This window comes from Xiphophorus hellerii, chromosome 13 (genome assembly GCF_003331165.1).
Source record: "Xiphophorus hellerii strain 12219 chromosome 13, Xiphophorus_hellerii-4.1, whole genome shotgun sequence".
Classification (NCBI taxonomy): domain Eukaryota; kingdom Metazoa; phylum Chordata; class Actinopteri; order Cyprinodontiformes; family Poeciliidae; genus Xiphophorus; species Xiphophorus hellerii.
The window spans coordinates 5,557,104-5,569,892 of NC_045684.1; the positions used below are offsets into that span (position 1 = coordinate 5,557,104).

The window sequence follows — 12,789 nt, forward strand, 5'->3', positions numbered from 1 at the left end:
CCAGGTAGCCCTTGGTGTATTCCTTCAGCACCTGGACCTCATCCCACTTCCTCTTGGTTTCTTCTGCTGCATGAATGGGAGCAACCCAAACCTGTTCATCATCGTCAAAGGACAGAAAGTCGTTTCCATCATAGTTGTACATGTCCATCCCACGGACAAACTTCAGTGAGCCATCAGACTGAGTTTCACCCTCGCAGCCATGCATCCACTGAAGAATATGGGTGTCTGTAAGAAAACATGAGAATACACTAATTATACAAGAAGTAGTAAAATATTTTACAGGCAAAAAAAGACAGTAAATAAGCTATAATATCTTGTTGATGTAGTAAGAATCTTGATGTCTAGATTGGACATTTATCAATAAGAGTTCACAATGGTTATAATTTTAATGGTTTTATTTCTGCCAAAATTTCTTGGCTCTTACCTGTGTCATTCTGTCTCATTCGTTTCATCAATATGTCGATGTTGACCTTGAACCATTGCTGCTTGCTCTTTCTGGACTGGGTGCCTTTCTCCCAGTACTCTTGTTCAAGATGCTCTTTCATCCAGTCCTGTTTGGGAACTTTTATTTGGTTCTCACTGTCATAGTAGTCAATCATACTGTTGTCCAGTAAACCCATAGCAGTGAACTCATGTAACCCCGGGAGATCCACAGACTTGGAGAAAGCTGTGTAGATGTAGGTGAGGGAGTGCTTTTCTAAAAAACATAAATAAATAAATAAAATAACAGGAATTAATTTAAAGAAAAGCTTGTGAAAACTGAAACGCCTATGCTTTGAACTAGTCATTTTGTGGCACCTTTCATGGCACTGTCATTGTCAGTGACAGAAGGATAAAGACATGAATTCAATGAAATATCAGTGATTACCTAGAGTGCAAATCTTTAAATGACTATATTTAGCCATGAAGTCTTTGTACAAAATGCTATTGCCTTTTTGTTACTTTCAAGTTAGGTTCTGACAGATTGAAATTCTAAATAATTTAGCTCAATTTCAAACCCATTTCCTCACACCCTGACGCATTAATTCTGGTCAAAGTAAAACAGAGAACTGAGAATAATGGAAAATATTTTCTCTTCCAATTACAAGACATTTAGTACTATTTCTGAATTAATAGTTTTGCTTTCACAAAGCTAAAAATCTCATCTAAAAGTTCCCAAAAGTTCATCCATCTGGTTCAGAATCTCCTTTGTAATAGATAATAGAAAGATAAAACTGTCTCCATAAAAAACATCACACACAGTAGAGTAATTTTAAATAGGTGTCTCCCTAAGTCTGAAGTCAGAACATAAACCTCTTGATGTGGGTATTTCAGATAATTTCCACGGGTCCATCTTAAATAAAAAGCTATTCCTCATGACATATTCTGCTTATAACTGAAACAGTTCTCTGGAACAAGAGGGTATTGTATTTTATTTAGGGTTGTTTTTCTTTTTATTAAAGCTGCATTATGTAAGTTTATTTTTTTTTAAAGTTTCAATTGTTCACAAAAATGCTTAATTACCCCCAAACAACTGGTCAAAGGTCAAAACTATCTTGGGCATAATATGGAAAAGGCTGAATTTAGCCTATGGTGTTGTATTGTACATCTGGTTCCATGAGAGGGAAATATTTTCTTTCTCTCTACAAGAAAGAAAAATATTTTTCAAAAGAAAAGAAATAAATACTAGTTTAACATTTTTCTGCCTCTCAAACCCTTTTAAGAGACAGAACCATCTTACATCTAGTGAGACAAAAGAAAAATGTTAAACTAGGATGGCTAGGTTTTCGATTTCTCCCCAGACTGGCTGAAACACGGCCACAAGACCCTGTCCAAACTGACGACTCTGATGGCTCAAATTAGCCTCCATTCATCCATTTTTCTATTCTTCTATTGTTCTATTGTACATGTGGTCGTTGACCGTCAGGCCAGAAGGTAAGGATGTGAATAGTCCATGTTGGGGGTGGGTATCTATGATACCTACAACTAGTCAGTTTAGTTTTGAAGCATACATGAAGTGTTTTTGGAGAGATGTGACCTTTTGCAGTTGATCCATGATGTTGTGCTGCATTATCCAGGTCATTTTGCCAAATGTACATAGAGTTTGCAAAACATACAATCTGTTTCAAAAAGAATGCAAAGGTTTTTCTAAAAGAAATGAGTAATGTTTCTCTTTGAAATAAAGCTAAGAGGGTATAAAATGACAGTTTAGAAATAAACTAACCAAATTAATTGTGTTGATCCACCTCAAAAAAATCATGCAAAAAGTGTAAGCAAAAGAGATCTGGGAGACTTTGCACATGCAAATTTGCATGCAGCCTTTTGTGCTGTGGAGGATAAATAGGTGACTGCTTCACCTATTTAGTTCACAAGAACTAATGGCATTTATTTCAGTCATAATCTTGCGGGGGGTGACCAAGGTTCCATCACTATGTGACAGCTGGTCAGCAAACCTGGCAAACATGATTGACATGGCAGCACTGAATGCACATGTGCTTTATCAGGCATGCATTGGGGTGCAGGAGAGACGGGTGGACTTCTATTTTACTGTCAGTCCTGCACTTTATATTTTATATTTAGATTTATATTCATATTTTATACTGTATTTTATTTTACTCACAACATTGGAACCTCAAACATTGTCCTGAGCCGTATGCAACGAAATTTCGTTCTGTATACACCCTGTGCATTGAAAATGACAACAAAGTCAGTCTAAGTCGAAGTCGAAGTCTAAGGAACAATTGTGCAACTGTGAGATGCGTTGAGGCCATTACCAGGGTACTTAAGGATACTTAAGGGTACTTAGGCCATTTGGACAATCTCTAGACTGCATAGGAGTGTTGTCTACGTGGACTACCTTCGGCCATTCTAGTGCAACAAGAGATCTAATTTTGGCAGAAAACTTGTCCACTCTGCCATTACAGCTTTAAATCAGCTAAGGTCAGATCCTATGATAATAATGTCAGGAAATTTTTAATGTGATGAAATACTTTCGATTTAGTATTTGGACACACCTTACAGATTTATTAAACTTATCTTCCAGCTAGAGACAATAAAAACCAGGAGCCTAGAAGACAAGAGTAACAAAGGTTACTTATAACTTCTTATCACATACTGTATATTCTAAGTTATTTCAACTTTATGAGCGTCACACTGTCACAACTGAAAAATATCATTTAGTAATTGTGTTCCCCCTTTCAACCTTTGTTGTGTTATCTAACTTGTTGGGAAGTAAAATACCCTTTATATTGCACAGGGCTCCATAATGGAGGGATGTGGGCTTTTTCATAAAAGACAAGGACATGAAATATAGAAACAATATGCCAAAGCCACAATAACTTTATGAAGGCTATCACATTTTGACAGTCTGTACTTTGCACCCTTGTTTACCACATTCTGTCACAGGTAGGTAGACCATTTCATGGCTGCTTCATAATTGTAAACTGGTCAAAACAGAGGTCAAGTACACAATCACTGGAAATAGATTGATTATTTAGAGCAACAGAAAACAAATCACACAAATTATTGACTGATTTTTGAACCTTCTTATCAAGGCTTGTTAACCCTGCTTTCTGAAATGGAGCCCTGGTGTCATGGGGGAAATCTTTTCTTAAGAAAATAAATAAACCTACAAGAATTTCAAATACTGTATAAAGTTAATTTGTCCTCTGAACCTTTGTATGAGATACACAATAGAGCCACCTTACTTAGTAAGAAAAGGGCGAGAGATACCAAAAAGACTGAGATCTTTAAGCTTCAAGAGATCTCACTTTGGCAGAAAACTTGTCCACTCTACAGCTTGAAATCAACTTAAATAAACTTTCTAAGGTCAGATCCTATGATACTGGTTTAAGGAAATTTTCAATGTGATGTACTTTTGATTTGGTATTTGGACACACCTTACAGATTAATTAAACTTATCTTCCTGCTTGAGACAATAAAAACCAGGAGACTGGAGGACAAGAGTAACAAAGGTCACTTATAACGTCTTATCATATTTATTCTAGGTTATTGCAACTATATGAGCGTCACACTGTCACAACTGACAAACATCATTTAGTATTTGTGTTCTCCCCTCAACCTTTGTTGTGTTATCTAACTTGTTGGGAAGTAAAATACCCTTTATATTGCACAGGACTCCATAGTGGAGGGATGTGGGCTTTTTCATAAAAGACAAGGACATGAAATATAGAAACAATATGCCAAAGCCACAATAACTTTATGAGGGCTATCACATTTTGACAGTCTGTACTTTGCACCCTTGTTTACCACTCAATCTACTACAATCTGAGCCAATCAAAGGTGAGAGCTCAATGACTTTTCTTTTAGGTTTTCACCTTTTTAGAAATTCTAGATTTGTTTCATTAATCACCCACTATCAGCATTCTTAACACTTCTGTATTTAACAAGCACAAAAGGTGGAATTTAGATGAATTTCTTAGTTACCTGAGATGCTCCACCTTTCTCCACTGTATCAGGTTTCTATTTTATTAACTAAATCTACATTGGTAAATCTTAACAACCATTCTTAGAAGTGGAATAGTACATAAAATCAGTTACTAAGACAAATGTCACAATTTTGCTTTCACTTTTAAAAATAAACTTAAAATCATCACAAAAAAACAAAACAGAAAAACCCCCTCTAACTTACCGCTGTTTACTGCCATTCCAGTCCCCAAAAGGACCAAAACAGCTAGAAGTGACATTCTGAACCCAAAGTAGTTTCCGCTCTGTGGAGAAGCCCTTATGTTCGGCTGTTCGATGGCGCTCCTTTCCTTGTCTGCTACAAAATCTGATTTGTTAGAATGTTCTCTGTGTTTTATGGTCTGTTCCTGTTAATCATTTGCTAATGTGGCTTTCTGTCATAATTTAGAGAACTTCTGATTTCCTTTTTAAGACACACACTTTCCAAGCACTTTCACATCTGCCACGGAAAATAAAATTATGAAACAAATAAATATATTTCATTAATAATTTAAATATTTATTATCATAAATAATATATATATTTTTAAGACTCCAAGGTTTTGTGTTAAAACATATTTTACAAACAACAATAATCCATCCAAACTGTAGCATAAAAAAATTATGTTTTTTTTTCATATAGAGATTACTTAAACAAATAATCATAAAAACATAATTAGATGGGACCACAAAAAAGCCAAATTGCAAAAAAAATAAAAAAAAACATTAAAAGCTAATCCAACTCAAATAAAACAGATTTAGATTAAATAATATACTTATAGCCTATATTTAATCAAGTTAAAATCAAATGTTGAATCTGTACAATTGATGCATTTTTGCATAGTTTCATCATCCCATCATGACCCTTTTCTTAATCCAGTCTCATTGGTAATTTTTTTATCAACTGATTACTGGGTGTATTGGTTTTTTGTCACTTACTTTGTTTTGTGTAGCAACCAATCCCTGCCAAAGTAGACCGTATTGATTTTTTTAAGTCTCAAAAAGTAAAAGTTACCAGGCTATATTCTATTTTTTAGACAGACTACTTTGTATGACAAGATTTTTTGGGAAGATGATATTTAATACACACTTCTTACCAGATGGTGGCAGTAAATAAAATAGAAGAGGAGCCAAAAGATGATGTCATACCTAGCAACAAGGTCAAACACACTTCCTCTCTAAGATGAGGACTTCTGTCATCTCTCCATTTCAGTTCAGTTCAGACGTTCTCAGCAGCTGACAGAATCGCTCTCAAGCTAGGACACATTGGCAGTAATTTTTATACTGAGACTGAAGCGTTCTGAGAGAACTCTGGGAATCTTTGTGTAACGTAAAACTTTTCTTGATGGATCTATGCACTGTTAAAAAAAATGTCTAAACATCTTTTCACATAAACTACAAACCTTCTCATTTGTAAATAATCTGGATGAAGAAAACTACTGAAGAAATATATCTCGATGACAGTTCATTGGGTAAAAATAATTCTTTGTTTTATTCAGATAGAAAATACAGTTACATGAAGGTACATTTTAGTTTTGAAGTCTTAATCATTTGAAAAAAAATCTCTCAACAGATCAATGAATAGCAAACGTAACGATACGATGATATAAAAGATACTGCAAAGATTCTACGTAAACATCTAGTTTCATACATAACGTGATGATTTAATCATTAGAGAAAAGTTGCAAATACTTTTTCTTTGCTCACAATGTCACAATTAGACAAAGAAAAAAATCACTCTTTGTACCACCAGTGCAAATACAGTACAAAATATTTAGTCAGCCCCATAAGTCCCAAAATACAAATAAAACCCCCTAAAACTTAGAGTTTTAAAAACTTTTAAAGCAATAATGTAATACAGGGTTTAAAAAGTAATCAAAAACATTCATGAAGCATTGTAAAGATCCAAAAGAGAATAACTAAACTTCCCTTATTACTTCAAATAGCATATGTAATCTTGTAACAAACATGATCGGTTTGGCTAACTCAAAATACTTTCAAATTGTGAGTTTGATTTATTATAGGTCTACAAAAAAACTCACACTGCAGTATTTTTTCTTACTCTGAGGTCTTACAGTCTTTTTTTTACTTCAGACTTTTTTTGTTGTTGTTGGGGGGATTTAAGCAGATTTCTCAGAAGGAAAAAGATGATTTTACATTAATGCGTCACAGTGTAACATATCCTCAACTGAAAAGACAAAAACCTGAAACTCAGCTTTCCAATTCTTCTTATTTGTAATTAGGTATTTGCATCTGTACTGAATTCTTTGTCCCTAGTGTTTACTACAGGTTCCCAAACATGTAGTAAATATATTTAAAAGAAAACTTATTTTTTTCATTCCTGAGATAACTTTATATGTTAGATTTCATAGATCTGCTTGGGAACATGACTTATTTCTCAATATTTTTGCCATATTATAATCTGGTTCCAAATGATTGAGATTGCTAATTAGTCAGACTCGTGTCACTTTTATTCATCGCTCTGATTGTTGGAACTAGGAGATGAATCTGCAGGAAAAAATGGTGTTTATTATTTTATTATATTTTATTTTTTACAAAATGTGCACAGCAAAAGTTTCAATTTGTGTAAAGCTACTTACTATCAGCACCAGAATCTTCGGATGGATTGGCTTGTTCTAAAGAATACACAGAATATGTTCATGTTAAATCAATTTCTTCAATACTTTTAAGAAAAAAAGACATATTTGCCTTGTCTACTTCATCTAACTACGAGCTTCTTTTTCTTGCTCTGTAATGACAAAAGTAATTATCTATCCTATACTCAACTCTATTATGAGAAAGTCTTAGTGGTACATAGTTTTAATACTAAAGTGATCGAAGCAGGGAAAAACTGGACATCTGTCATGATAAAACAACTCTGAATAAAAAAAATAAAACAAATTCTTACTGTGGGACCTGAAAACCCTCTCATTATTTACGCAATGAAAATCTGGGCTTTACACTTTGGGATTTAAAAGAAATTTCATATAGAAATAAAATTTAAAAGTGTAGAAAATCATTGGGTGTAACTTGCCTGGTCCAGAGGAGCCCTCAGAATTTAGACCTAAAATAAAGATATATGTTAGTATATCTTTGTAGCAATAAACAACTCAATAACCTAAAAAACATCTTACTCTGACTGACACTTATATTTTCCACAAAGTACTAAGGTGATTCACAAATGGTTTGGCAAAGAAATAAATTACTTACTTCGATTAGAAGCTGTGTCTGCAGAGGAATCCATAAATATAAAAAAAAACATTTAAAGAATTTAACACAGAAATATTTATAAATTAAATTATTTAGTGGAAATGTAGGTATTATATTTGTAAAGCAGAGGGAATGTGGCAAAAAAGCTGACATTGTTATACGTGTCAAAACCTTGCAAATAAATATTATTCTTGTATGAATGTTTTTGTAATATGGATCTAAATATTTATCTTTCAAATTTTAGCAAACTTATTATACTTAGCCACTGGTGTATATAAGGGAAAAGTAAATTTGTGTGAAAAGAACATGTGTTAAGAACCGTAAGTGTCCCCTTTCTGACAGAAAGGGGTTTTGAATGTGTTATAGAATAGTACTGTATGGCGGTTCTGAATTTAAAAAGGTTAATGAAAAGAAAACTTACCACTATCGATGAGGGACTGGTTCTCATCAGGTGTGCTTGTACCAGTGTCTGGTTGACCTACATAGAAAGATTCAAGCAGACAGTAAATATCGAACTCACTACAGCTAAATGTTTTTGAATGTATGCACCATTATATCTAAACAACAGAAGAATTTCTTTTTAATGTGCCATTTTAGGTGCATTCCCATCGTGAAATCTGTTTTATAATTGTGTTTCATTTAATTAGTTACATTTGTTTAGTAATGTTACAACAGGACACTAACTTTTGAGACAGGACAGTGTTGGTAAAGAATTACACAAATTGCTTGGAACAAGAGTTACAACTTTAAGACAACCTATAGAACATGAAGTTTTCATAAATGTTAAAGTGTCCAGCACTGACCAACATGAAGCAAAGTCTGGTTGACTAAAACTATATTAAAGCAAAGAAACAAAAGAAAATTCTTCATTCAGACTTAAAGCTAACATTTTTTTGTTTAAATAGTATGTCTGAAACATTAAAATTTGCAATCAAAACGAAAGGCAAATTGTGAAAATTTCAGAATTTGAAGGAAGCAAAAGAATCTTGAGAAAATGTGAAAAAAAGAGAAGAAAACAAAGAACTTAAATTACATTACACTCAGGACATGAAGATAAAACAGTGGTCATCTTCTCTTTGTTGTCCCACTTCTTACTCTGTGGTGTTTTTATTTTAAACAGACATTTCACTTGATTCTGTTCAATGCTCCAAAGAAAAAATATATTTACACGAAATGTTTACTGTGAGCTTCTTTTTCTACCGTGATGCTCTGTGCCAAGTCAAAAAATTATCTATTCTGCAATGGACTCTATTAGAATAATCAATTAGACCAAACAGAGATTAGTTTCAGCATTCCAGACTAATCAGAGCAGGGCAGAGACATGACTTTGGGTTTACACCATCGAAAAGTCAGGCAGGTTTTCTGTTGTTTCAGAAATTAAAATTCATGTAGCATAACTGATGCTATATCCATCAGCAAGTGTGCAGTACTTACATTCAGCTCCAGAGTTCTTCATGTTAATAGATTTGTCTGAGCCTCAAAACAATAAATCAGATAAATATTCAGGTATCACCTGTATGTGTAAAAACTTTGACATAATCTCTCTGTGTCTTACAAAGCTAAGGCAGATGCACAATAAACCAAACTGTTTCACTATATATGCAAGCAATTTTCTCTCATCAAGGTTTGCTGGTACAGTTCTTTTTTGTAATACTTAATATGGATCTTAGCGGTGCTTACTGCTTTTGTCCGATGGTCCAGATGAAATCCCACTTTCTGCGAACAAAGAGGAAAATGTTGAAAGAAATGCAAAATTTAAATGTCTACAGTCTTGCAATTTTGTAATTAATTTGTAAAAGTTTTCAGACTTCTTGACACCATTTGTGCCATTTTTATTTTACTTTATTAACTATTATAAAATTGCAGGTCAATATGCAACAACAGTTAGAATGTTGGTGCAAGAGTTTGGTAAAGTCTGACTTTTCTTCCACAACATAAATGCAAAGCAAAATGCATTTATAATTACAAGTCAGATGCAAATGCACTGTTTACACATACAATATGCTGAAAAGGTAAAAAGATAAATGGCTCCAGCATGAAAAAAATTGTTTTTTTAGCATTATTTGTTTTTCGTGTCTTATTTCTACTTAATGAAGTAGATTTATATTTGAAGCAGATTGGAAAGAATGTCACAAAAAATGAATCTTTATTGTATTGACATAAGTATTATTCAACCTTGGCTGCAGTTGTCTCCATCTGCACCAGCGCCTCCTGTAAAGAAACAGTTTGTAATGATTGATGACTTCAACATAGGTAGGGCAAATAATATTAATGTAGTTTAAAATAGGCTGTTCAATAACATTTTTTAAAAGGTAAGCATTATTTATAATCCTCAAAGGAAAACCTAGATCAAAAGCTTCATGAAATTTATATAAATTAATGTGATGATTTTATTTTTGTAGGTTTTACAAATTGTGATTTTAAAACTGTATGACAATCAGAAAAACTGCCCAGAGTTTAATTCATTTGACCAGAACTGGAAGCAAGTTGATTTGAAATGGACACGTTAATATTTCAGCTTCAATATGTACTCAAATTGTGCTCAGAACTGATGCTATATAAAAAAAATGAAATTAAATATACTAAAGGGAATAAATTTACCTTCAGTTTTACTCATGAGGGGTGTGGTAGCGCTGTTATCTCCTGTACCTGCACAGAGGTGTACATACAAGGTATATGAAGACCAAATTGCTTTAAAATCATTTTAAACACTTCTGTTCTTCATTTTAATCCATGTAGCACTGTCTACACTCAAATATCCTTTAAGGATTGCAGGGGAAATGGTTCGTATCTCCAACGGTCATTGGGTGAGAGATGGGGTTCACCCTGGATAGGCTACCAACAGAGACACACAGCACAAACAACCATGCAAACACTAACATTTAAAGGCAGTTTTTAACCAGACATGGCTGTTTCTGGACTGTGGGAGAAAGCTGGAGTACCCAGAGAATCCACACATAGATGGGAAGAACCTGCAAACTCCAGAGAAACCCCAGGCTAGGGTTTGAAACCACTGCTACTAGGCAACAATGCAAACACCTGAAACCACTGTGCAATAAATCCATTACAGCTGACAGCTGAAATGGATTTTTACTGACCTTTATTTGGGACTAGCTACTATTGAATTAAGCAATATAAAATGACAATAAACACTTACCGTTGTTTTGAATCATGTGACCATTGGTGCCTGCACAAACAGAGACACACAGATTTATTGATAAGAAGATTGAACTGTTTCACAAACTTGTTTTTTATTAAATAATCATAAACTAGCATCATGAGTATAAAGAGTAAAAATCATTAATACCCAATTAAAGTAAACATGTTAGGTCGGTAATAATGTAATGCTTCGCAGTTCTAAAAAAAAAAATACTTCTTTAATTTTAATGTACTGGTGTGTTAACATTTATTTAATGATTTATGGTTTATTTAGCAGCAGTGGCTCTGAATTTTTATCTCTACACAGATTAGAAAGAGGAGTTGTGATTGGTTGAGTAAATGATGTCCATGTCATGTTGAACATAAAGGTAAACGGCAACAATGCAACAATGCTAACACCTGAAACCACTGTGCAATAAATCCATTACAGCTGACAGCTGAAATGGATTTTTCTGACCTTTATTTGGTATTAGTTACTATTGAATTAAGCAATATAAAATGACAATAAACACTTACCGTTGCTTTGAATCACGTGACCATTGGTGCCTGCACAAACAGAGACACACAGATTTATTGATTGCTACAACTATCACAGACACTGCACTAATGCAGAATCATACATAAATAAAGAAAAGCAATAAAAAAAATCTTCTTTTGGCCATCGGGGTCGCCTGCACATACAGAGATACATACATTTACAGGTATGGTGACTAAAACTATTTTAATTTAAGTGTATGACACTTTAAGGTTTCCACTTCAGGAAAAAAATATTTTTTACCAAAAAAAAACAAAACATTTTTTGGTGAAGAAAATTAATGAGATGTTACTTACTGGAGGTGGCCACATACTCTAGACCTAAAAATAAAGACATATGTTAGTATATCTCCTTAAACAGCTCAGTAAACTAAACAAACATTTTAGTATACATGACACTTGTACTTTAAACAGAGTGTGAAAGTGATTGACAAATGCATCGCAAAGAAATAAAGCACTTACTTGAATGAGTTGAGCCCTCAGGGCAATCTATTAATACAGAAACATTTATTAAAACACTTAACAGCAAATTATTTATATACAGTATTAAATCCCCCAACCTAATGATCACAACCTGATAAGAAATATCTTTAGAAGTTCATGGTTTTAAATAATGTTTCAAAATAAATTTATATATTCTTTTAGATAAAATTAAACAACTCTATGGCCATAGGTTTTTTTACATTAGCAGGGTTTTAAACAATAATAACGAAAATCTACAGATTATTCCTTTAAACATGATTGAAGACTTGAAGCCTACAGACTAAAGGCATAATAATACAGATTTTCTGTAATGTGTGTATGTGCATTCCACTGGTTGGAAAATCCAGGGGATGAATGTTAAGCCAGAGCTCAGAAGGAAACATTTTCATAAATTAAATATTTTGTTTCCAGATTTATCGTTAAACATAAGTGCTGGGAACAATGGTCAGTAAGTGGACAAGAGTTTCCGTCAGAGAGTCAACCACTTTAACAACTACCAGTGGTTGTATAAAGAAAGAACTGTGAATGCAAATACATTGTTTAATGTTGTAAATATGTGCATACACAGGGCATGTAGAGGAAATTTCATTATTTATATTGTATCGGAAAACTGACTTTTCCATGAAAATTATCTTAAAGCGAATCTAATCAGCCTCATAAACTGATCATGTGGCCTGCTAGTAGCTGAATATGAAATCAATATGCAACAACTACATTATCCCTGCATGTAACTCATAAAATTTAATGTATGAATATAACCTGCTGGCTTCCAGAGTTTTCCTTGTGAAAACCAGAAATGAATTCTTGATTTCTTGTTAAACCTTATGCATTATGCACAACAACTTTTTGATAGAGGTGAAGTTCAATGGATCAAAAAGCTCAGTATAAACTAAAAGCTACTTGAATGGAAATTAGTCTATGTAATGATGGACTGTTCAGCCACTCCGTATGACTTATGATA

The 12,789-nt window shown here is 33.5% G+C and overlaps 1 protein-coding gene across 1 annotated transcript in view; it reads right to left on the reverse strand.

Annotated features, from left to right (window-relative positions):
• LOC116730854 (uncharacterized) overlaps positions 1-12,789 on the reverse strand; it is an 89,901-nt gene that overhangs the window by 11,149 nt on the left and 65,963 nt on the right. Inside the window, exons 40-47 of the mRNA XM_032580375.1 lie at positions 11,808-11,834; positions 11,643-11,666; positions 11,328-11,357; positions 10,810-10,839; positions 10,254-10,301; positions 9,828-9,863; positions 9,333-9,368; positions 8,074-8,130 (exon numbers count right to left, since the gene is read on the reverse strand). Coding sequence (XP_032436266.1) covers positions 8,074-8,130; positions 9,333-9,368; positions 9,828-9,863; positions 10,254-10,301; positions 10,810-10,839; positions 11,328-11,357; positions 11,643-11,666; positions 11,808-11,834 — 288 coding nt within the window. The remainder of the gene's footprint in view (positions 1-8,073; positions 8,131-9,332; positions 9,369-9,827; positions 9,864-10,253; positions 10,302-10,809; positions 10,840-11,327; positions 11,358-11,642; positions 11,667-11,807; positions 11,835-12,789) is intronic.